The 24,263-nt window shown below is 38.8% G+C and overlaps 1 protein-coding gene across 1 annotated transcript in view; it reads left to right on the top strand.

Moving 5' to 3' along the window:
- ABCA13 (ATP binding cassette subfamily A member 13) overlaps positions 1-24,263 on the top strand; it is a 207,502-nt gene that overhangs the window by 140,333 nt on the left and 42,906 nt on the right. The window contains exons 42-47 of the mRNA XM_050892372.1: positions 10,701-10,755; positions 12,047-12,224; positions 15,642-15,757; positions 21,025-21,181; positions 22,202-22,455; positions 23,899-24,091. Coding sequence (XP_050748329.1) covers positions 10,701-10,755; positions 12,047-12,224; positions 15,642-15,757; positions 21,025-21,181; positions 22,202-22,455; positions 23,899-24,091 — 953 coding nt within the window. The remainder of the gene's footprint in view (positions 1-10,700; positions 10,756-12,046; positions 12,225-15,641; positions 15,758-21,024; positions 21,182-22,201; positions 22,456-23,898; positions 24,092-24,263) is intronic.

The following is a 24,263-nucleotide window of genomic DNA, read 5'->3' as shown; positions in this document are numbered from 1 at the left end:
GAGAGGCTGGTATATCTTACTATCGTACATAACAAAAGAGAGATTAGTATATTTGACATCTGAATTTTCTGATTCAGATATCCCTGAACTGTATAAGAACTAGTTAAAATAAAAATTTTACAAACTGACTTTTTAAAAAATTACTGCATCCAGAGAATTGGCTGTTAACACAGGTGAACTATTAGGATGTTGAAATCTAGTTTGAAGTCTGGGCTTGATAGTTCAGGCTAACTTCTGTTCATTCCAGTTCCTTTCATTCTTAAGGTTCCGTTAAAAAGGAATTAGTTTAGTTTAGAGAAATTTAAAAATAACTTATGACCAATTTTTAAGAGTTTTTGAAAAGGTAGGATGGTTGTCTGTAATGGTAAAATGATTTTCAGTGTGTTTATAATGAAGAAGGAAGGAAGAAAACAAAAATCAGTGAAAAGGGGGAAGGAGCCCTGAGTACCTGAAAATAGAAATTCATTAAGAAAAGTTTCCAGAATGTCAATGAGAAAAGAATAATTGCTTGCTTTCAAGATGGCTGGGGTTTTATTTTTCTAAATGAATTATGAGAATGAATCAAAGGTAATGTATTTCTGCAGAAAGTTGGAATGGAATGAAATCACTATTTTAATGAGAATTTTTAATAGAAATCAATTTTTAATCAAGTTTCCCTGCACTTCATGAATAGTACTGATGCTAGGTTGTTTTCTGTAGCATTAGATATCCCATTCTGAAAATTAAATGTTTAAGTACTCTTACTTTTATATCTGTCATGGAGAACTGTCATTGAGTACTGCGTTCAGCTCTGGGGCCTTTACAGCAGCCTCCCAGTACCTAAAGGGGGCCTACAAGAAAGCCTGAGACGGACTTTTTACAAAGGCGTGTAATGACGGGACAAGGCGTAATGGCTTTAAACTGAAAGAGGGTAGATTTAGGTTAGATGTAAGGAAGAAATTCTTTACTGTGAGGGCGGTGAGGCACTGGAACAGGTTACCCAGAGAAGTTGTGAATGCACCATCATTGGAAGTGTTCAAGGCCAGGTTGGATGGGGCTTTGAGCAACCTGGTCTAGTGGAAGGTGTCCCTGCCCATGGCAGGTGGGGTTGGAACTAGATGATCTTTAAGGTCCCTTCCAACCCAACCAAAAAAAAACCCACAAAAAACCCCCACAAATCACCCCCCCCCCAAAAAAAAACCCCAAAAAACAAACAACAAACAAACAAAAAACCAACCTGGGGGCTTACCATCCAGATTACAGTCGGAGAAAACTGTAGTTGTCCCAAGGATTGTGGAAATGTTATATTTTATGTTCTTGCATGACACAGAAACACAATAAGCAAAACAGTGCTTAATAAATATTTGAAGTCCTGGACTGTCATCTGTACAAATATGGGCTCATTATATAATCTTCTGGCAGAATATGTTAGCTAAGTCTCTGCAGAAGCAGAGTTTATGAACTAGAAAACAGTTTATTTATGTATATATCTATTGGAGAGGTGCAATAAAGATGGATTGATCATGCACTTGAGACATAATGCAGAGGGACCTGTCAGAAATCCTAGAAAAAGAAGTCAAGTTATCTACCTATCTGTATGTATTTATACGTGTGTGTACACATATATGTATATGTATATGCGTATATATGTGTAGAGACAAATATATATGTATATTTCATTTTTTAAAAAACCTCAATAGTTTTCCAATGTTATACGGGGCACTTAAGCTCAGTTCACTTTGACTTTTAACGCTCTCTTATTTAAGGATACTGGTCCTTAAATAAGACAGAGAAGAACTATTTATATGCTTTTCTTATTAAAATGGTTATGTGCAGTCCTGTAAATTAGCAGTCAGAAGACTATATACTGTGTTTCAACACTGAAATCTATTCTTTTTGATCCCCCCCCCCTTGCAAACTCTGTTTATATGCAAGGTCAGTTCTAGAATATTATTGGAAATTGCTGTGAGGAAGCTTGCTTAGGATGTTGCAGAAATGTAGCTTTGTAATTCTGACTTGCATTAATGCCATGGTTTTTTTCACAGGGTAACTTTTTCCTGTCAACAGAACCAGTGCTTCTGTATTAAGTGACATAAAAATAATTTGACCCTTGAAAAGGGAGTATGAGGATACAGTCATGCCTTCCTTCATGAAAAATAAATCTTGCTTTACTGCAAGAGACTTACTTCAATAGGGTAGAGCATTACCATGGATGTAAACAGAGTAGCAACTACTATGATATGGAAAGAACCTTGAAAGAGGTCAACAGCTTATTTAAATACTGAGGAACCCTTTCACTTAGCAGTTATATCCTGTGGGTATTTTGAGCATCAACCCAGCTGGAGTTCTCCCAAGTTCTCTGGAGGAGGGAAGAGTCGTTACAGACAGTGTGCCCAGTTCTACCTGCTTTGCTCGCAGGGACAGACCTAGTAACTTTCATAGGAGATCAGTAGTACTGGTCCCAGTTTGTGATAGATTTTACTGATAAGGAGCTGACAAGGAGGCTAAATGCTTTTGTCTAATGTCTTTTCTTCAGTCAAGAGGATACAGGGAATATAGACTTAGGATTTTCTATGAGAGTTTGAAGGAAGAAGTTGTACCCAAGAATACAGATGACATATGCTACCTTGCGCTGATTTATATCCCTAGGGATTTGTATCTGTTCAAAAAACTGGAAAAACTTGATGATTGTTTTTCTTGTGTCAGTCCAAGTTACTGACTCTTGATCATCTTGAGCATGCAGGAACAGGAAATGATAGTTATTTGGTGATCAAAAATACTTCCTTTTTATTATTGTGTAATCTGATCTTCAAATCCTTTCTTTGCAAGTGGAGAGATTTCTCTCTCCCCCCCCCCCCCCCCCCCCCCCCCCATATGGGGTTATCAGTAAGCTTCTCTGTGAGGATGCTTGGAAAGTTACAATGTTTGCTTCTTGTAATTTTCATGTAACGAGTGGTATGGTTGTTGAAGAAAATGTGTGTGCCAGCTGGAGATGCATGTAAATAGACAGAGCAACAGAAGTTAGCCAGATTGATTTATGTCAGTTTATCATAGTTAATGGATCAGATGTCTATTTTGGAACAGCAGTTCAGGAATACTTCTTGTATAAAAATAGCTCATCTTCTGTACCATGTGGATAGCCACCTCTAGCTTCATACTCATGTAAGTCTGTGTTTCTATTGTGGAAAAAATCTAACTCATCTGTCTCACTGGAAAGGAAACCAAATACATTTTGTTTTCTAGTTGGTTATAAATTCAGTGACAGATAATGAAAATGAACATGTTAAACAATAAAAAAAAGCGAGAAAGACTATCCAACAGAGAAGGTAAGATGTACTGGGGTTTTGTCAAAACTCTTCAGCTCTGGCTGGTCTTCAAGCTTATGTGAATGATGTTTGTATGTTTTTAAATCTCTTTCTGAAATGCTGCTTTCTTACAATTAGATAATGTAATTGTGAGCAAATAAAAAATGAAATAATCAAGTAAGAGGAATAAAAACCTAAAAGGCAACATTTTTTGCTTAAGCTTAAGATAGAAATTCTGATCTAGTAAAACTATGTTATTTTTCACACCTAATTGTATACAGTTGAGTCAGAATGTGTTTATCATGCTGAAATATAGGGGAAGGACTATTACCTACCTCTTAGGGTAACGTTATATAAAGAAAAAAGGAGTGGTAGTCATCTATAATGATGTCTGTAAAGTACAGCGGTCAAAAAAAGTTCTTACATCATTACCCAAAGAACAGAAATGTATCAATATAGAAAGGCCTTGTGCGATGCAGCTGCCCCATCTCAGGACTTCAATAGAAGTCATTGACTTTTTAAAAACCTTGCATGCTAGGGCTCATTGTAGGCATTCATATAGCATCCTCATTTATTTCAGATTCAGCTCTTCAAAAGAGCTGAAGGGATCAAGAGACCCATTTTCAGCTGAGTTTTGGTGGAAACTGACTGTAGAGTTCCTGATTGCTTTGCAAATTGTAACTTTAAACCTCTTTTCAAAGGAAACTGTGAAATGGCATTTAGTAGGAACCTTCTTAACCATGTCTGGTTAGTGAGGGGGAAAGTAAGATATAAATCATTAATGAGGGTGCTGCCTGTGAAATTCTCCATATAATATAAGTTGTAATTTTCAGTAAATAGTAATGTCTCATTTTATACAAACAGAAATCTCGTCATAAATTTTAAATGCCTACAAAGAAGAGCCTGTAAAAAGCATATATATGTATATGCTACCTCCATTTTTGTTACACATAATATTTTATTTTATTCTCATCTATTTTATTCTAATTAGAAATAAAATGTCTGGAATAAAGAAACCTAGATTGGTCTTCTACGTAAGTTTGTAACAATTACGATATTTAGAATTAGTAGCACAGATCCAAATTGATCTATGTACTCAAGACTCAGCATGCTACGTGACAGAAAGTAGAGAGAGTTTACAAAGGAGTGCCAAGAGACAGGCTCAGACACACCCAAAATACAGTGCAGAACCATGAAATATACCTAAGGACAGCTCTGATTAGCCTATGGTGATGGCATACAAGCTTGAAGACCCTTGAGATTTTTTCCTCTAGATCTCTCCACCCTATACTGAAAAAGTACTGCTTGGTTCATACCACTGTCCTCATTTTTACTGCAAAACCACAGATTTTGTAATGTGTGATTATGTGGAAAATTGCACCCAGGCAGGATGGACTGGGCTACCAGTGCCAAATGTTCTTTATAACCTACAGGAAGGAAACATTCTAAGTCTCTAAGACTATGCCAAGTTGCGTGTGGCTTTCTTTTCTGACAGATGGTCAGGTGGTTTATATTTGAAATAGAAGATCTAGAGCACTTTCTCTTGAAGGTAGAGTTTGCAGACTGTTAATAAGACATTGGTATGGGTAAAGGTGTCTTGAGTTGTGCAGCTCCTGAATGGCAACAGGGCAGGATTTTTCCTACTACAACCAAGATGCTGTTCATTTCAAATGTCTGTAATGTAGATACATTTTCCTTTTTCCTGTGGACTGTTCTATCCAGCATGGAAAAGGATAGTATCTTATTCTAGAGAATGTCGTAATGCTTATAGCATTTTATAAAGAATTTATTTCACCAGGTGCGGGATGCCTTTTTAACATATCAGAATCTAAAATTAGTTTAATCAAGAACAATGTAAGGAAAGGAATAGGATTGTTCAGCCTGGAAGGGAGAATACTAAGGGAAAATCATGGAGAAGCTGAAGAGGGTACAATTAATTGTTTATTGCCTCTTCTACTATTAAGCAAGTAGCATGGAGCTCCTCCTGGCATTTCCCATGTAAATACTCTCCCACACACACACCCCAACTGGATTATTCATGCAATTTATAGTTAAACTGTGAAGCTCTGACTACTTCCCTCCTCTTTTTTTCCTTACTAACATGGCTTGCAGGACTGGTAAAAACACCCTTGTTTCTCAGTTGTGTAAAGAGAAGTCGTTCACTGAGCAATACAAGAGACAGCAACTGAGACTTTTACTTTACAAAAAAAGAAAAAGAAAGAAAAAAAAGAACCCACCAGAAAAATGTAGTTAACTGTAGGCAAAACAACTGAGGAAAGAAAGAAAAAGAAGTTTCTTAGCTGAAAACCAGCTAAGAAAATATATTACCAAAATAACTTGTTGCTTGTGCTCTCTGGGATTGACATCTGGTTTCATTCCTTTTCAGAACTATACATGCACATATCTATCAATTAACATGTATACAGTCATGTTTGTTTCTTTGAGACACCTTCCTCTTCACCCTACTGTAATCAGGGAAATAGTGCCTCTCATTTCTTAAGCTTTTCATTTTCATATTGGAGAAGGTTAAAAGGTCTAAGAAAGTCTTGGCATCATGGTGTTTGCTTACTCTCTGAATACAGCATTAAAACCCTGATATAGTATAAGGATCTCCATGGTGGCAGTTTTTCCTGTTCTTGAATTGCTTATGTGGTGCTTTGGAAAGATTGGAATTGGTGGCTATCACAATTTTTCACCTGTGCCCATATAGAAGCCTAAATTGTCACTGTAAAAATAGTGTGACCAACTCTGTGCCAAGGATATAGACAAAGGCTCTTTTAGGACAATTGAGAAAATTCTGGTTGCAATTAATTCAGGGGAATATAATGGCAATCTGTAGATGTGGAAAAAATAATTTTATATTGAGAAATTCATGAAAAGGAGCAGACAGAGTTAGAGCTGAATCATGTATTTGTTGATATTGCCTGTCTTGTTTTTCCCTTGTGAATACTGATTTGGTAAAATTTGCCCTGAAGGCTGTTCACACAAGGCTTGCAAATACAATCCTTAAAAAAAATCCTTGCATAAACACCACATACATCTGTTTAATAGGAGCTTTGTCATTTAGAACTTCTTGGTTTATTTGTCATTTATGGTTTATATTTTAAGTCCTCAAAGATGGTGTTTAGTTTTCAACTTAATGAGCATCATTGTAGCAGCTTTACATAGTAAGAAGGCATATAAAGGCAAGAAAGCATCAATAAGAACATTTTACATCATGTTAACAGCTGTATTGGGACAGAGATATATGTAAAGAAAGATGGTCTAAGTGGTTAGGAGAAATTTAGGAAGGGATAGATTATAAAATAACATGGAAGGTTTTTTTTATTAAAAAAATCATATATTGGCAAAGAGTGTGTAACAAATGTGTTGGATTATTTTGCTATTGGAAGATAGTCTATAATTTACTCTTCCTTAGGTTCAAGGGAACTTTTTTCCTCTGTGAATTACAAGCCAGTTTGTTGGCTTTATATAAATTCATCATCTATTTTTGGACAATGGGGGTGTCCTGGTTTGGCTGGGATAGAGTTAATTTTCTTCCTAGTAGCTGGTACAGTGCTGTGTTTTGGATTTAGTGTGAGAATGGTGTTGATAACACTCTGATGTTTGAGTTGTTGCTAAATAGCGCTTATCCTAAGTTAAGGACTTTTCAGTTTCCCATGCTCTGCCAGCAAGCAGGTGTACAAGAAGCTGGGAGGGAGCAGAGCCGGGGCAGCTGACCTGAACTAGCCAAAGGGGTATTCCATACCATGGAACGTCATGCCCAGTATATAAACAGGGGGAGTTGGCTGGGAGGGGCAGATTGCTGCTCAGGCATCAGTCAGCGGTGGTGAGCAATTGCATTGTGTATCACTTGTCTTTTCTTGGGTGTTATTTCTCAGGTTTGGTTTTTTTTTTTTTTTATATTCCTTTTCATTGCTATTATCGTTATTGTTGTTAGTATTATATTTTATTTTACTCTAGTTATTAAACTGTTCTTATCTCAACCCGCAAGTTTTACCTTTTTTCAGTTCTCCTCCCCGTCCCATTGGGAGGGGGAGAGCAGTGAGCAAGCGGCTGCGTGGTGCTTAGTTGCTGGCTGGGGTTAAACCATGACGGGGGGAGCGAAGAAATCATTATACTCAGAAATGTAGCAAATGTAGAAGACCCTCATGCTCCAGACTAATTGCAAAATTTAAAATAATGAATGAAAGGCAAGTATTATATTTAATACATTGATAGAATTTTGAATTCTAGCATAGAACTGAACTTAGCTTAACACGGTCATACTTTGGTTAATTGTAATTCAGCAACACTTGGAAATTTAATCTCAGTTGTATGTGTAAATTTTCAAAAATGCAATTCTTTGTTTTATCTACATGATTTGAATGGAAATTGACTGTAGAAAATGGTTACTACTTTTAAGAAGAGCAATTACTTTTTGGGACTCTTCCATTGAAGGAAATTAATTCAGTGCAATTTGCTTTTTGATCAGTATTGTATGATACAAGACTGCAAGGACCATTATGCTATTTAATGTCGTGGTTTTTTTTTTCCCCCAGCAATTATCTCTGTGAACAAGTCCCTGTTTATTCTGTACTAGAGAGATATAGCAGTGTATTTCTGTGTATGGAATCCAAGTCAACTGCTGTAGACTTTTGTTTAGTAACAATGCAGTAATCTGAAAGTTTTGTTAGTTTCCTCTTGGGATCTATGCACTGAGTAGGGACAGGCCATGGTGATTTCAGGAGAGAGATTATTTCCAGACACATTAAATATTCCTGAGCAGAAGTTATTCCTTGTAAAATATTTGGTGTCATTTTTGTCTTTGTTATGTTTTGCATGTTTCATTAATTCCCTGTGGGTCTTTTTGAAAAGTTTCAGCAGTGCAGATGACCTTCTCCTATAAAATTCATTGACTAGGTTCTCAAAACGTTCAAGTGGGCAAATCTGTGTTTATGAGCATGAATTCACTTGCACAGGAAATTGCACAAGCATGAATTCATAGCTCTGGTTTTTTTTTAGTGCATATTCTTCTCACTGAATACAGCAGATAGTTGATAGCAGTAGAGCAATGGAATATGATTCAGATTAGCCCAGATTAATTCATAGAATATAGTGGAGAACCGTCCTGAAATCCTGGCGAACTGCCCCAGTTCTGGACACTTAATGGGCAATAATTCTCAACCACAGTCCACATGACAGGATTACCTGTCTCACAATTCAGGGAAAAGGGATGTGAATCAGTAGGACCTATAGGTCTCCAAGTCTTGGCATTTCCTGATCATGGGCAATATTTTAAGATTTGCAATCTCTAAAAATGTTACCCCTTGAGCTGGAGGAATTTTACTGTAGGGTTTCTGTCATCTGAAGGTTGGGGGAGGACAGCTTGGTAGGGCATTCAAATTCTTGATCATGAAGGCAAGACCTTGACAATTGTGGGAAGATCCTCTATAACTAGAACTTGGCTCATGGTCATAAAAGAGGAGGCCTGGAAGAGCCTTTCTGCTCTTTGCCAATTTAGCTGAGCACTAGTGAGTACAAGAAGCACATTCCATTTTGTTAACTTCTTGTTTTAGTGTGTCTGAAATTATCAGGATTCCTATTTTCCAAAAGCTTTCCTCCATTGTAATTAGATTAAGTCTGAAAATCAGGTATTTTTTTCCTTTTTTTTCTAACCAGATCTGAAAATAAGATCAGATTAATTTCAGTTTGTCTGTACAGTAAAAATCTGGTTTAATTCTGTTTTTGGTTACTAATTTCTAATTTGTCCTATATATATATGAAGTAAAAACATTCTTTCTTCTAATATGCACACCTTTATTCAACCATTGGAAAAGCTTAGAAAAAATTTCTGGGAATGAAGCTTTTTGCTATCATGCTACTTTTCCTTTACATAAACGGAATTTCAGCTAATACTTGGTTCCAGTGGGGAAAAAATAGTTTTCTTTGATATGCCGGTTTTTGCTTCAGAACAAATAGCAGCTATTCTTTAAAAAATTAATGGTGTAAAAGAAAAACAAAGGAAAACTTTAAACAGTCCCTCTAGGCAAATGACATGAAAGACTTCTGCAAATAGCACATGTATATACTAGTGATGAATCAAAACCTTATCAGCTTGAATCTTCTTTTGATTTGTTAACTACCGTTGGGCTTCAGTGTACAGCTTTTAACTGTATTTGAAAAATCTTTATTTTGTACTAGTTTTGTGTGAGAGTTAATCATCCTCCTCTGTTGTTCAGCTTTTTACCACACAGTGACTTAGTGATGTTTAGATTACTTTTGCTTGAAGATGAAGAATGAAAAATTGAAGGGGTAAAAATAAATGTATAGATATACTCTGTCAGATTGCACCTGTTACTGGAACGAAGACAATTTTTATCTTTATACAGTTGGACTCTAACAAAATATGACCAAGTGTGTTCAATTAAGTGGCACCCTGCAGAGTCCATCTAAGGCTACCAACAATTTATTTCTTTGCCAAAGATACTTGGAAGATTACAATTCTGTTAGGATGGATTTTTTTATGATTTTTTTTTTTAATTGGGAACAGCATAGGTTTATTTAGATACTCTAATCAGGTAGTGCTGGTTTGATCTCACTGCAAGAATTTCCAGTTGGTATTATGTTACAGCTGGCGCACCTGTCAGGTACACATGCAGAAATAAGTCAGGAACAACATCAAGACTAGTTGGACAGCAATTTTTGCACTGACAAAGTTTTGTAGGCCCCCCCCCCCCCCCATTTTTCTTCTTTTGCTTGAAAAGAAAAAAAAACAAAAAGCCACAGTTTTTGTTGATAAACTACCTTCCAATTCCGAAGTTCAGTTTGCTAGATTGTTACAGGCTGGTTGTACTAAGAGCCAAAATAAGCCTAAGAATGCATTGCCTACTCAGGATTTTTCCTGGTCTCCCAAACTGGGTATCTTTTTAATTTAAAGCTCTACAGTTTCAATCTGAGGTGTGCCTTTTTTCTGTGAATTTAGCTAAACAGTTTTCCTCTGCAAAACATCAGCAATCTAAAACTGGTTTTAGTAATGATAAACTACCAAGTATGTAAATTTCAATAACAACCTACCTTACTCCAGAAGATTAGGTATATGAACAAATTCTACGTTAGGTTTTGTATTTGGTCTCTTCTGTGATGAAGATCCTGCAGCAACATACAACATTGTTGAACCCATTTCTGCAGATCAGAATACAGAAAAGCAGCTATTACTTATGTTTGTTCATTAGATTTTGGTGGATCCAGACTCTGGAAATCACTCAACAGGAGACAGTATTTGGTCTGGCAGCTTGGTAATTGACCTCTTTCTGTTGCTTATTAAGTATTTAGCCTTTTCATTCATCTTGTGTAATAAGGGGTCAACAGTGTACTCTAGAACTTGAAGTCTTGATGTAGCATTTACTATTTCATAATTTGTTTTTCTTTTCACAGGGATCACACTCTACAGCCAGCCATATGGAGGCGCCTTGCTGGATGAGGACAAAATGTGAGCAAACCCTTAAAATATACAACAGCCGCAATGAGCAGACAATTGAAACTATTAATTCGATAAGCATGTATGTTGCATGCAATAGATGTTGTGACTGCTGTTACGACCCAGACCGGACAGACCAGAGGGTCGTAGAGGTTCTGGGATCCCCCCGGGCTAAATTAAGGTGAAACGACACCAAACGATCACTTTGAATGCTTTATTTGAACAAACCAAACTGTGGAAGGCATAACGGTGGGCAGCGTGGGTTGCAGCAAAACGTTCACAAGAAGAGAGAAAAGAGAGAAAGAAAAAGAAAGAGGGGGAAAACAAAAGAGATAGTCACCTCCCTTGGATCCCGCGGCGTCGACGAGCGTCGCAATCCTCCGGGGATGGGCATGCGTGCAACGTGGCTGTTTGCAGTTGTGCCTTTTATAGTCTAAATCTCCGTCCACAGTCACGCCTCTTGAAGACTTATATGGGTTCATTCCAGACAGTTCTCAACATATATAGTAGTGTTCCAGAGGGTTCTTCACCTACTGAGCATGTGCAGCTTATTGGGGTGGTGGTCTTAGGGACTTTCCAAGGAGCTACAAGCCCCCTCCTCAAATAAGCTTTGTGTGGCCTCTGGCCGTATGTGGTGGGTGACCAGGCTGGTTCTGCCAGCACAGGGGACTGCATACCCTCCGGCACACCCCCTGTGTCCAGGCCAGCCAACTGCTCGCTAATGGCCCTCTTTGTTATGCAGACCGCACCTTGGTTGCTACAACGTTTGAGACATTGACAGACATTAACTCTTCCAGTCCCTCCCAACTTCATAGATGCAATTGAGTTCCACTGAGTGAAGCACTTTCTCTAGTCTGGTGTTTATATGTCAAGTCTGCTGGTTATGTCAGATATGGTTGCATTTTTTTGTAGAGAAAAATGCTGAATTTACGCTGACTGTGCTTTACAGAGTGTTTGTGAACAGGTCATGACATTTTCAAACAGATTAACTGCTTCAAATGATTGTCAAGTTTTTAAATTTTAATTTTCTGTAGAGGGGGAAATATTTGCAAAAGCTTCACTTTACTATTCAGACTTTAAACACACGTTGTGTTCTGTAACTCACCTATAGTTTTGAAACTTAACGCATCATCTTGCTCCTGTTCTCTAATTAGATGTTGACAGTGTACAAACATGGTGTTTGCAAACAGGATTAAGGTCCTTAGTGTTGTTTTGGTAAGAAGCTTGCCTTGAAAATGTTTGGGTTTGGTGAGGTTTTTTTCCCCATTGTGTTTTCATTATGCCATTTTTCTTTGTACCCTAGAATGGAGAATGTTCGTCAGTGTGGGGTAGCGCTGTGTATTATGCTGGGCTTCTCTATCCTTACTGCATCCATTGGAAGTGCCATAGTGAAGGACAGAGTATCTGGCACAAAACGCTTGCAGCACATCACAGGCCTGGGTTACAAAACTTATTGGCTTGCTAACTTCTGCTGTGATATGGTATGTATCATGTGGGGCAGCATGTGTTCAGGTGTAGATTTTTTAACTAGTTTGTCATAAATGAGCAAAAGGAGATATGGTCACAAGACAGGTGAATAAGATTTGAATTGTGCAGAGCAACAGCTCTTGGCTGTCATGTTAACAAGCATTGGGACACTATTCCTACCTTAATACTGTCAGATAAAATTCTTTAAGGCAGGGATCATGTTCTTCGTTTTCCAAAGTTGAATTGTAAAGTAAAGCATATGCTAGCTTTAGGTACCTACATTATTTTACAAATAAAAGGAAGCTGGCTAATCAGCCTAGACAGAGAGAATCTTCCACACAGCAGTTCATAGCAGCAGTTTCTGTGCTTTGAGTTTGCCACTGGCAAAATCTTTCAGATTATTGGAGAAGCCTGAAGATACTAGTCAGCTACTTTAAAGGCATAATTATGTTGTCTGTTGGTAAGTAATATGAGAGATACTCCTAACGGGTACCTTTTCTTTCTGGCAAGATAGACAGTAGAAGATATTATTTCTGAAATCACATACACAGAATGACCTAGATCAGAAATGGGTGAAGTCTCTGTCCTGAACGTTTATTTTTCTCACACAAAGTAATTTCTACCATTGTTAGCATTACAAATAGTATTGTCTGCATGCAGTTCATTAACAAATCTGAAAATCTTCTCTTCTTTTGAAAATACTACAAAAGTTATTATTTTTCCCTAAATCTTACCCTTTTAATCAAATGTAAAGACAGGAATGCCACTGAGACCTGACTTTGGCAGGTTGGATTTAGGCCAACATAGTTAAATGAAATAGGAATTTTGCTTACCTTCTTCGAGCCTGAGAAGTTGATTTCTGTTCAGGCCAATAAGCAAAGGTGGTAAAATAGAACTAACTTTCTCAAGTCACTGCTAGTCCCCAGACACTAATTTTTCATCGGCTGTGTAATGGAGCTCGTTTGGATTCCATTTAAGCATGAATTCCACAAATTATCTTAAAATATCTTTTTCAAAGGTGACTCTTTAAAAACTAAAATTAAAAATTGCTCCATTATATATGTGTGTATATATCTGTGTGTGTGTGTGTATATAAAGCATTCGTGTATGTCCCTTACTGAAAGGCTTTTTCATAATTCACTTGTGATGAGGCTTGCTATAGTATTAGTTAAGTGTTTGGTGGGAATTTGGGATTAGGTCATCTACCTCTGGGAAAGGGATAGAATTACTGTTTTTAAAGAACTAGGGTGCTGTTTGTTGATAGTTCACTTCTCAAAGAAGGTATTTTGGATAGGGAGATTGGTTTCAGAGGCAATAGTGAACAATTGGAGTCACCTGGATTATTCAAAAGTAAAAAGATTCCTGGCCCCAGAGAAAGGACATAAACTTTCTGCACCTTGCTTAACACACTGGATCATGGAAGGAAGGGCTGGGATCTAGCATAGGCAGCACAGACATGAACTAGCCTGGTCAGGAACAGAGATTTTTGGAAGACTCTCTGTTTTCATTCAGACTATTCTAAAACTGAAACATTAGAGCTTCACCCATCCATGCTGGAAAACAGGATTTTCACACTTCAGCAAGCTTGAAGTAAGAGCACATTTCTCCAAACGTTATTTACTTGGCCAGTCAATCTTTGTATTCCTTTTTCTGCCATGTCAGATAAGAGGGCTTGGTTAAAAACTCAGTCCTTCGTCATTCAGTTTCTCCTTGTGCAGCAAAGTCAACTCCTCATTATTTTCTGCCAATCTCTTCCTTTCAAAATGTTCTCACAAATTCAGCACAGTACTGCATGATCAATCATGATCTGGGAAAGAACAGACACTGCTTTAAATGCTAATTGTGCTGCAGATCATTTAGGGACACTGAACACATGAATATATGAACTGTCAAATTTGAAATCCCTCTACATATTTTACGTATTGCAGGCTGTGTCCTGTGTTATTGGTAGCATAATCTTTACTAGACCTGCAGAAGTATTTGATTTATGAAATTGCTGTCATGAGAATCAGGCTGTTCTTACTGTATTTATACATGTGAATGGTATTCTCTACTATGTTCAACAAATGGAAAATGTGTAAGTGCTAAGAAAATTTCATGAGAAATAGAGACCTTTTGTTCAGATTAAGCTTGTGTCACTAGAGGGGCAAAATTAAGGTTATTTTATTTGTGCATGCCCAACTTTTATAGCATACCATGCTTTCAGGTAAGATTTCTAATAGAATTTAATGTTAGTTATTTATTTCTAGAAAAAAGTCTCAGGTCTGTTGAAACATAGTGGGACTCAGATGGTTTGTGACTTCTCTACCATAGTTTTTAAACAGCTCCAGGATAACTGAAAACTAAATCTGTGGAGTGGTATGGTAAGATATTTGTATATGGCACTGAATAAGGTACACTGTGAACAAGATGAGAACATTACATCCGTCTACATTTCACTCCATTGCCCCTCTCTTAAAAAAAAGTCTGTCTTCCCATTGGCAAAGAAGTGATGCCCTCTGGTTTAATTTTGAACAGGTTTGCATTGTACTTCAGTATGAAAGTCCAATTTTAACAGTAAGGCTGTTCTTCTATACTGAATATTTAGCTAGACCTTGATTTGTTGCCTCTATTGCAGTTGCATCTCAGAATCTCAGTTATATTAGGATAAAATTAAATATTACATAAGCAGAAAGGGAGGCAGTCACTGCCCTGATGAGCTCAGCTTCAATGTACAGAGCAGGCAGACACTGAGAATGGAACTGAGCACAGATTTTCACATCTTGCCATTGCTAGTTGCAAGCAGAACTTGTCTCTCTTGAATACTTGGGTATGAATCCCTTGTACCAATCACATCCTCCCCCTCTTAAGTATTTGGTTACCATTATGTCAAGAGACTAAACAGCGAAACTGCTTTCCCTGTTGCCTAATGGCTGTAACTCTTCCAAATATTATGTCTGTTCCCATTAAAAGTTGTCATTTGCTTCATCAGCACACATGGTCCTTCATTAAAGTCTCTTTTAAAATGGTATCCTTACTGTTCTCCTATGACTGAAGCACCAATCAGTGAAACTGCTATTTCTGAATCCAAGACTTATACTCACAGTATAATTTGATGTTTTGGAGCAATAGTCCCATACGGACTCATTATCTGGAAGAGTTAGCTTGTTAAATGGATGTATTGGAAAGGTCAATAGAAATGGAATTAAGGGGAATATTCTGTAGTCGGATTTTATTTTGTCGGGCTGTTTCATGTGTATATGTGTAAGAGGGGCAGTTTCACAGCGTGCGGACTATGAATTCTCAGAGCTCTTCTGCCTAATTCTTCCTAATTTATAGTGTAATTATACTGCAAATATGGAAAAGTTAATTTGTAGAGACCTTCTATGCTAATTAAGTAAGACCAGTAAGAGACGCTTACCTGCTAAGTGCCTTTTTTCTTCTGTTTCTAGCTGTTTTACATGGTTCCAGTCACCCTGTGCGTTGGTGTTATTAGTGCCTTCCAGCTATCAGCCTTCACTTTCCGAAAGAACTTGGCAGCCACTGTTCTCCTGCTGATATTCTTTGGGTATGTGATTGGAAATGCTACTGTGGAATTATAGCTTATAAGAAACAAACAGAAATCTTTAGACTTGGTTTGCACCTGCTGCTGGATGCATGATTTTCTCTCTTTGGAAATGATTATGATTCGGCAAAAGATAGTGAGAAAACAGGCTGAAACATGAGTTTGAAAGTTCCATGCGGAAGGTGGAGGCAGATTTGCTCACACATTTAAAAAAAAAAAAAAAAGGACTGGAAATGTCTCAGAAAATACTGATCCTGTATAATAATCATTTGCTGTTGGAAATTGATTGTATGTTATCTTCCAGAAAATGAGGGAATAATAACATAGTCAGGTCAGAATTTCAGTGCTTAGCTGTGCAGAATATCATCAAGAAGGTAAGAAGTGCCTGTCTTTTATTACAGTTCTACCCATTTTCTGCAATTTTGTAATTTTACATAGCTCCAGGAATTTATATTTCCAGCGAGAAGTCTGTCCAATGTGGAGTACTGGGCTGGTTGGAGATTTGTCTCCAAATAGTACTGTGAGAGAGGAAAGAGCTCCCATATCACCCTTTTGCTCAGTTTCACGTGAAAAAACAGTTATAAAAAGTTAAAATAACTGGTTAAACAGAGGATTGATTTCTCTATAGAAATAGGGCTGTTGAGCCCTGGGCTCAATCAAACTAATGATCTGTCTATTCTGTTCCCTTAACTCTTCCTACGTGCAGTCCCAGGTGATGTGAGAAATGCTGAAGATGAATATTTACAGCATAAGCATTCTGATAAGTTTCTTCCTTATCTCAATGTACTGGGTTTGCATGGCAAGGTTTTGGGGGGGGGGGGGGGGGGGGGGTGGCTATAGGGGTTGCTTCTGTGGGAATCTTCCCCTATGTCTGATAGAGCCAACGCCAGCCGGCTCCAAGACGGACCTGCTGCTGGCCAAGGCCGAGCCCATCAACGATGGTGGTAGCGCCTCTGCGATAACATATTGAAGAAAGGGAAAAGAAGTTACAGGGGAGTAGCAGTTGCAGCGAGAGAGAGGAGTGAGAATGTGTGAGAGGAACAACTCCGCAGACACCAAGGTCACTGAAGAAGGAGGGGGAGGAGGTGCTCCAGGCGCCAGAGCAGAGATTCCCCTGCAGCCCGTGGGGAAGACCATGGTGAGGCAGGCTGTCCCCCTGCAGCCCATGGAGGTCCACAGTGGAGCAGATACCCACCTGCAGCCCATGGAGGACCCACACCAGAGCAGGTGGATGCCCGAAGGAGGCTGTGACCCATGGGAAGCCCATGCTGGAGCAGGCTCCTGGCGGGACCTGTGGCCCTGTGGAGAGAGGAGCCTACACTGGAGCAGGTTTGCTGGCAGGACTTGTGACCCCGTGGGGGACCCACGCTGGAGCAGTCTGTTCCTGAAGGACTGCACCCCGTGGATGGGACCCATGCTGGAGCAGTTCATGGAGGACTGCAGTCTGTGGGAAGGACTCATGTTGGAGAAGTTTGTGGAGGACTGTCTCCCATGGGAGGGACCCCACGCTGGAGCAGGGGAAGAGTGTGAGGTCTTCCCCCTGAGGAGGAAGGAGTGGCAGAAACAACGTGAGATGAACTGACCGCAAGCCCCATTCCCCGTCCCCCTGTGCCACTGTGGGGGAGGAGGTAGAGAAAATCGAGAGTGAAGTTAAGCCCAGGAAGAAGGGAGGGGTGGGAGGAAGATGTTTTAAGATTTGTTTTTATTTCTCATTATCCTACTCTGATTTGACTAGTAATAAATCAAATAATTAATTTTTCCCCCAAGTCGAGTCTGTTTTGCCTGTGATGGTAATTGCTGAGTGATCTCCCTGTCCTTATCTCAACGCACGGGTCTTTCATTTTATTTTCTCTCCCCTGTCCAATTGAGGAGGGGGAGTGATAGAGCAGCTTTGGTGGGCACCCAGCATCCAGCCAGGGTCAACCCGCCACACTCAAGGAACCAATTGCTGCTGTCTTTGTAAGGGGGAATGCATACCTTACAAGACAGATATTTAGATAACAAAATGTAACTGCTCCATGAGAGAATCACAGGGAAGGAAAGTAGAAAGGACCTTCTGCAAGATCGGGACATGTTCCATTCCAGGAAGAGTCTCAGATAAACACTTTAAAAAAAACCTTGCTGTATTTCATCTTGAAATTGATTTCAAGATCTCATGCCTCCAGCAACTCCTTTTTTGCAAAACCGTCTCAGTATCTCCATAGCTGGATGTATTCTTTGAAATTCCAGCCTAAGTTTATTTGGAGTCATACTTCCTAATTCTCCCTCATCAAACATCTTTTGCAAGCCCAAACAAGCCAAGTTCCTCTCTTGTAAAAAGGCCTTCCCATTCCCTGGATAATTCTATTTATCATTTTTCCCTATAACTCCATTGTGAGCTCATCTTTCCTGGGCATGAGTGGCCAGACTAGTATGTAATATTCTAGAGCTCATGATGCCAGGATCTTATAAATAACTCAGATGAAACATCCAAAGTTCATGCTTTTCTCCTCTCTGTATCACTCTTGTCTTCCTCCTCCTTCCTTCTGCACTACTACCAGTTGATTCTTTTGAGTTAAAGGCAGAAATTCTTACCAGTCTTGGTGCAAAGACTGTACACTACTACATCTTGTCCCTGGTTTTTTTTATTACCTTTACAACTGTTGAATCCTTCTTGTAATCCAGTTGCTGTGACCCTAGCATAAGAACAGGCATCTATAGAGATCTTAGTCAAGCAGCCAGACATGCTTGTATGTCTGCTGAAGTCATGACATGTTTTCTGTGGTGTGCTATAGGCTTTGGTCCTGCTCACAGTGTACTACTAAATCCCAGGTGCTAAGAGTTATGCTGGCATTGTTTTAATCGAAATGTTGAGTTAAAGTTTGGATATTTCAGAAGAAACAAGCATTGACTGAAAAGCTGGACTGTATTCTAAAAATTTTTTTGTTGACTGCAGATGCAGCTTAGTCATCTCAGCATAATCCCTCCTGTACTGTTCAGCTTTGGCTGACGTAACAGATACTATAGTGATTTTTAACAAGAAGGCCTATGTATTTAATGTGTATTAACATATATTAAAGATATAATCACTGTCAGTCAGTAAGTTTAACATATCTCAAGGACACTCTGATAAATTTCAGAGTTGCCACTCTTCCTATTCTACCCTTTACTCAGCCTAACTACACAGTAAAAGTGATGAAGCCTATTGTGGTCATTTTATTCTTCCCCAGTACTGTGCATGTAATTCTCATTTATCTGCATTCCATAATGCATTTTTTTCCTTTTAAAATTTTATTTTTCTCTTCAGGGTACATTTGTGCAGCATTTCTGATCTAGAATAAAGACAAAAATAGCCCAGTTATACGAAAAAGTTAAGCTATGTGCCAGAAGGGGGTGTGCTTGAAAGAATAATCAACAATTTCCTAGTGTGCTACTTTAAAAACTATTTCCTTTAAAAATGTAATGTTTTCTTAACTGAACTGCATTTTTTCTTCTTTTAGATGATAGCAGAAGTGTTTTACAGTGCAACTGCTTAAGCACTTTTGTCTAAAATGCTCTATCTTCGATACTTAGAAAATAACAAACTACAGCTGACACTGAAACTGAAGGAAGAGTTAGGATAGAACTGTAGGCATGATGGGCAGCTACTTTAAAGGCTGCGTTTGAACATCATACAACTTTAGTATTCCGAAAGGCTTACTCATTTCCTAGCAGCTATAAGCAAACAAATCAAATTTTGTTTTCATTTACAGCAGAGTAACAGCACTCTAAATCATGTCTCTTTCCTAAGCTGTTTCCAAGGATGGACTTGTCTTGTATTTATGGTATTGTAATTCAAAGCAAAGCTTAGAACAGTGATTTTAGTATGCGCATGAAGGGAAGAAAAGATTGTGTGATTAAGACTGGCAACAGGATGCTGAAAAGTATAGTGTGATCTTGAATACTTACAATCTTCATTTGAGACCCAAACATTAAGTCATTTAACCTTTATCTTCCTGTAAACTGAGGATAACATCACTATTACCTCACAGCAGGATTTGGAAGTTTGTTTCTTAAGGTAAAGGATTTTGGCATTCTTAGATGAAAAAAGTTCATCTCTAGAGTACACAATACTGAACTTAAAGGGGACTTTTATGACTCATAATCTAAACTACTGTTTAATGCAGTGAAGAAGTGAATTCACAGACTTTTGGCTAGTTGCTCTTGCATTGAGCTCACTATTAAAACAATTATATACGTATATTAATACTATATAAGAAGTATTTATATATACAACTATATATATGTACTACATATATACTTATGCAATGGTGTATGCTGATACCCATGCTCCTGCAGTCTATATACTGTTTGTTTGATAGATATGTCTTGCGCTATGTTGAATGGAAAATAAATTTCCTTTACATGACATTCATGCTCATCAAATTGCCTGGGCATTTTTTTAGTCTCACTAGACGTATCTTACTCTTTATAAAAAATATGACTGCTCCATTTTGGATAGGCGTCATTTGACTTGCCAGAATGGAGAGTGTCTTCCCTCCTCCTTTAAAGATTTGCATTGAGAATGATGTAGCCACGGACATGCTGTCTTATCATCATTGTGCTATGAAGTAACTATGCACCCCTTTTTGATGGTTACTACTGTACTAACTGATAACCTGTTTGAGGTAATAGCAAAACTAACATGATCTCTGGCAAATTTCAGTTCTCAGATATCACTGGCACAAATATTAGTTCCAGTTCAAGGATTAATGCTTTTTTCTTCTTTTTTTTTTCCTTTTTTGTTTTCTTTTTTCTTTCTTTTTTTTCCTCTTACTTTGTTCACTCTCTCCTTCCTTTTTTGTTCTTTTTTCTTTCTATGAAAGCCTCTAAGAAAAGCTGATTGCTCAGCATCCGTGATTTAAGCTTCAAATATTTGGTTTTAATTCTGTCTCTGTGTAAGAGGCTTGTTAAGATGCATGGTTTTGCAATCATTCAGAAATCAGGGTTGTGAGCTTTCTGGAACAGTGAAAGTAAATATATGCAGTTGATATATGCAAAAATGGATCATATCTGCCCATCACATGGCAGTAGCTATGTGTACATCTACGGAATCATAAGGTAGTTTGATAAAGAAAACTTATCCCAAATTTGTCCTTTTTTCTCAGTTGGTCAAAAGAGTTGTTTGCATATCTTAAAAATAAGGAGTAACTATTGGGGTTTTTTCTAGTATGATAACTGCCTTTTTTTTTTTTTTTGGTGAGGTGAAAACATAACTTATTTGTGATAATTTTGTTTCTTTAAACTTTCAGATATGCAACTTTACCATGGATGTATCTTGTATCCAGATTCTTCTCAAGTTCAGATGTAGCTTTTATTTCTTACATCTCCTTAAATTTTGTGTTTGGCCTGTGTACCATGCTGGTGACTCTCTTACCTCGTTTGTTAGCTGTAATTTCCAAAGTGCAGGTCAGTATAAAACCTTTGCTTTACGTTACTCGTGAGATGTATGCACACACTTATGTTTGTGTGTGTGTATATATATATATATGTATGTTTATACATATGCATAGACAAGGCTTCTCCAGCAGAAAAACTTATGTGTTTTAAACATTCATAATACATATGCATAGACAAGGCTTTTCCCAGCAGAAAAACTTACGTGTTTTAAACATTCATAATTTTTCTGTCCTAGTGTATACTGTATTGCTTGTTACCCTCTTGAATTTTAGCTTGTTTATAACAAAATAAAAATAAAAAAAATTAAAAAAAAAATTGCGCTGTAATAATGGAAAAACAGTGTTATTTGAAACCTTGACATTTTCCAGACCATTAAGTTGTAATTGGCACATAATGGGGGATGTTCTGGTCCATTGAATAGATTATATGCATTGTAAAATGTGTTTGAGCAATATTGACATAAGAGATAAGCCACATATTCCTAGGATCTGTAATGGACTGTATGAATAGTAATATGCATTCTCACTCCATGTATGTAATTTTCATTAGTCATAATGTTAATTAAGCAACTTGATGGAGAGGAGATCCAGAATGTGTATGAATATCTATGCATGTACCAGGTCAAAAACTTGATGTTTGAATTAAAATCTGGATTACATGTCACTCAAGTTTGGAGGCAGATGTGGTGTTGACTTGGGTTTAAGTTGATGATTTAGAATTAATAGCATTCAAATATTAAAATTTTAAGAAAATAGAATGATCATGGCCACATGTGTTGTGTTACTGTCTGTGAACCTCAACTAAAATTAGAATCCCATGGCCCTAGGCAGTATAAAATAGAATAAGAGATGAACCCTGCCCCAAAATAGTTCACAATATGCTCTTCTGAAATCGGTTCACCTTGAGTGAGATTTGAATGCTGTATCCAGCTTTGTAAGTGTGCTTAATATGCTGTTGGAGAAAACTGATTTTTTCCTTTTTTTTTTTTTTTTCTCCCCTCCCTCTCCCCCTTGCTGAATCTTAATACAGAGTTTTCAGAACATGTACAATATCCTCAAATGGGCGTTCATTGTATTCCCACAATTCTGCTTAGGCCAGGGATTAATAGAACTTTCGTACAATCAGATCAAGTTTGACCTGACCAGCAGCTTTGGAATAGATTCATATGTAAGCCCGTTTGAGATGAATTTCCTGGGCTGGATTTTCGTGGAAATGGCCCTGCAGGGAACACTACTTCTTCTTTTACGGCTTTTTCTTCATCGGGATCTCCTCCAGAAACCAAGGTGTGTTATCATCTGTATTCTGCCATAGTGGACACTGAACTAATTTTTAAAGAAAGAAAATGGTAGATTCCTTTGAACACCTGAAGATAAATACTTTGATAACATGGTGTACCTGCATTATTGGAAACTTGTATTGGGTTTGCGTGGCAAGGTTTTGGTGTGGGGGGGTGGCTACAGGGGTGGTTTCTGTGAGAAGCTGCTAGAAGCTTCCCCTATGTCCGATAGAGCCAACGCCAGCCGGCTCCAAGACGGACCCGCCGCTGGCCAAGGCCGAGCCCATCAGCGATGGTGGTAGCGCCTCTGCGATAACATATTGAAGAAAGGGAAAAGAAGTTACAGGGGAGTAGCAGTTGTAGCGAGAGAGAGGAGTGAGAATATGTAAGAGAAACAACGCCGCAGACACCAAGGTCAGGGAAGAAGAAGAGGGAGGAGGTGCTCCAAGAGCCGGAGCAGAGATTCCCCTGCAGCCCATGGGGAAGACCATGGTGAGGCAGGCTGTCCCCCTGCAGCCCGTGGAGGTCCACAGTGGAGCAGATACCCACCTGCAGCCCATGGAGGACCCACACCAGAGCAGGTGGATGCCCGAAGGAGGCTGTGACCCCATGGGAAGCCCATGCTGGAGCAGGCTCCTGGCGGGACCTGTGGCCCTGTGGAGAGAGGAGCCTACACTGGAGCAGGTTTGCTGGCAGGACTTGTGACCCCGTGGGGGACCCACGCTGGAGCAGTCTGTTCCTGAAGGACTGCACCCCGTGGAAAGGACCATGCTGGAGCAGTTCATGGAGGACTGCAGTCTGTGGGAAGGACTCATGTTGGAGAAGTTTGTGGAGGACTGTCTCCCATGGGAGGGACCCCACGCTGGAGCAGGGGAAGAGTGTGAGGAGTCTTCCCCCTGAGGAGGAAGGAGTGGCAGAAACAACGTGAGATGAACTGACCGCAAGCCCCATTCCCCGTCCCCCTGTGCCACTGTGGGGGAGGAGGTAGAGAAAATCGAGAGTGAAGTTAAGCCCAGGAAGAAGGGGAGGGGTGGGGGGAAGGTGTTTTTAAGATTTGTTTTTATTTCTCATTATCCTACTCTGATTTGACTAATAATAAATTAATTTTTTTTTTTTCCCCCAAGTCGAGTCTGTTTTGCCTGTGATGGTAATTGCTGAGTGATCTCCCTGTCCTTATCTCAACCCATGAGCCTTTCGTTATATTTTCTCTCCCCTGTCCAGTTTAGGAAGGGAGTGACAGGGTGGCTTTGTTGGGCACCTGGCATCCAGCCAGGGTCAACTCACCACAAAACTGCAGAAAAAATACAAGTAGTTGCTGTTTCCATTGGATTCTGCTGAGATTTGTTCACCAAGCTTTAAGGGATTGCAACCAGGGAAATAAAACAGAGTTATCCAGAGTACAGCAATGTCCAATTTGCTGTGTGTCATTTGTTATCATCTTCTGTTTTAGGGGTCAGTGTTCAATTAACAGCATGGTCAGCCCTTCAGAAGATGTTGATGTAGAAATGGAGCGACAGCGACTCTTTGGTGGAAGAACTGGTAATGATGTCCTTCTTCTGTACAACCTCAGGAAGTGTTATGGAGGTTTCAGTAAGAAGAACACAGCTGTGGAAAGCATAAGCTTGGGAATACCAAGGGGAGAGGTAAAGAGGTCTTTTTTTTCCTTTGAGAAAATAACACTTCATTCTGAGCAATTGTTCAGACACACTCAGGATGTCTACAATCAAAGATCTGTAGACAGCAGCAGAACAATTTCAGTTGTAGTAATTTCTGAAAATCAATAACTGGATAAAAGCAGAAGCTCTGGTGGTGTTT

This window comes from Gymnogyps californianus, chromosome 2 (assembly GCF_018139145.2).
Source record: "Gymnogyps californianus isolate 813 chromosome 2, ASM1813914v2, whole genome shotgun sequence".
Taxonomy (NCBI): domain Eukaryota; kingdom Metazoa; phylum Chordata; class Aves; order Accipitriformes; family Cathartidae; genus Gymnogyps; species Gymnogyps californianus.
This window is presented reverse-complemented; position numbering and strand designations above follow the sequence as displayed.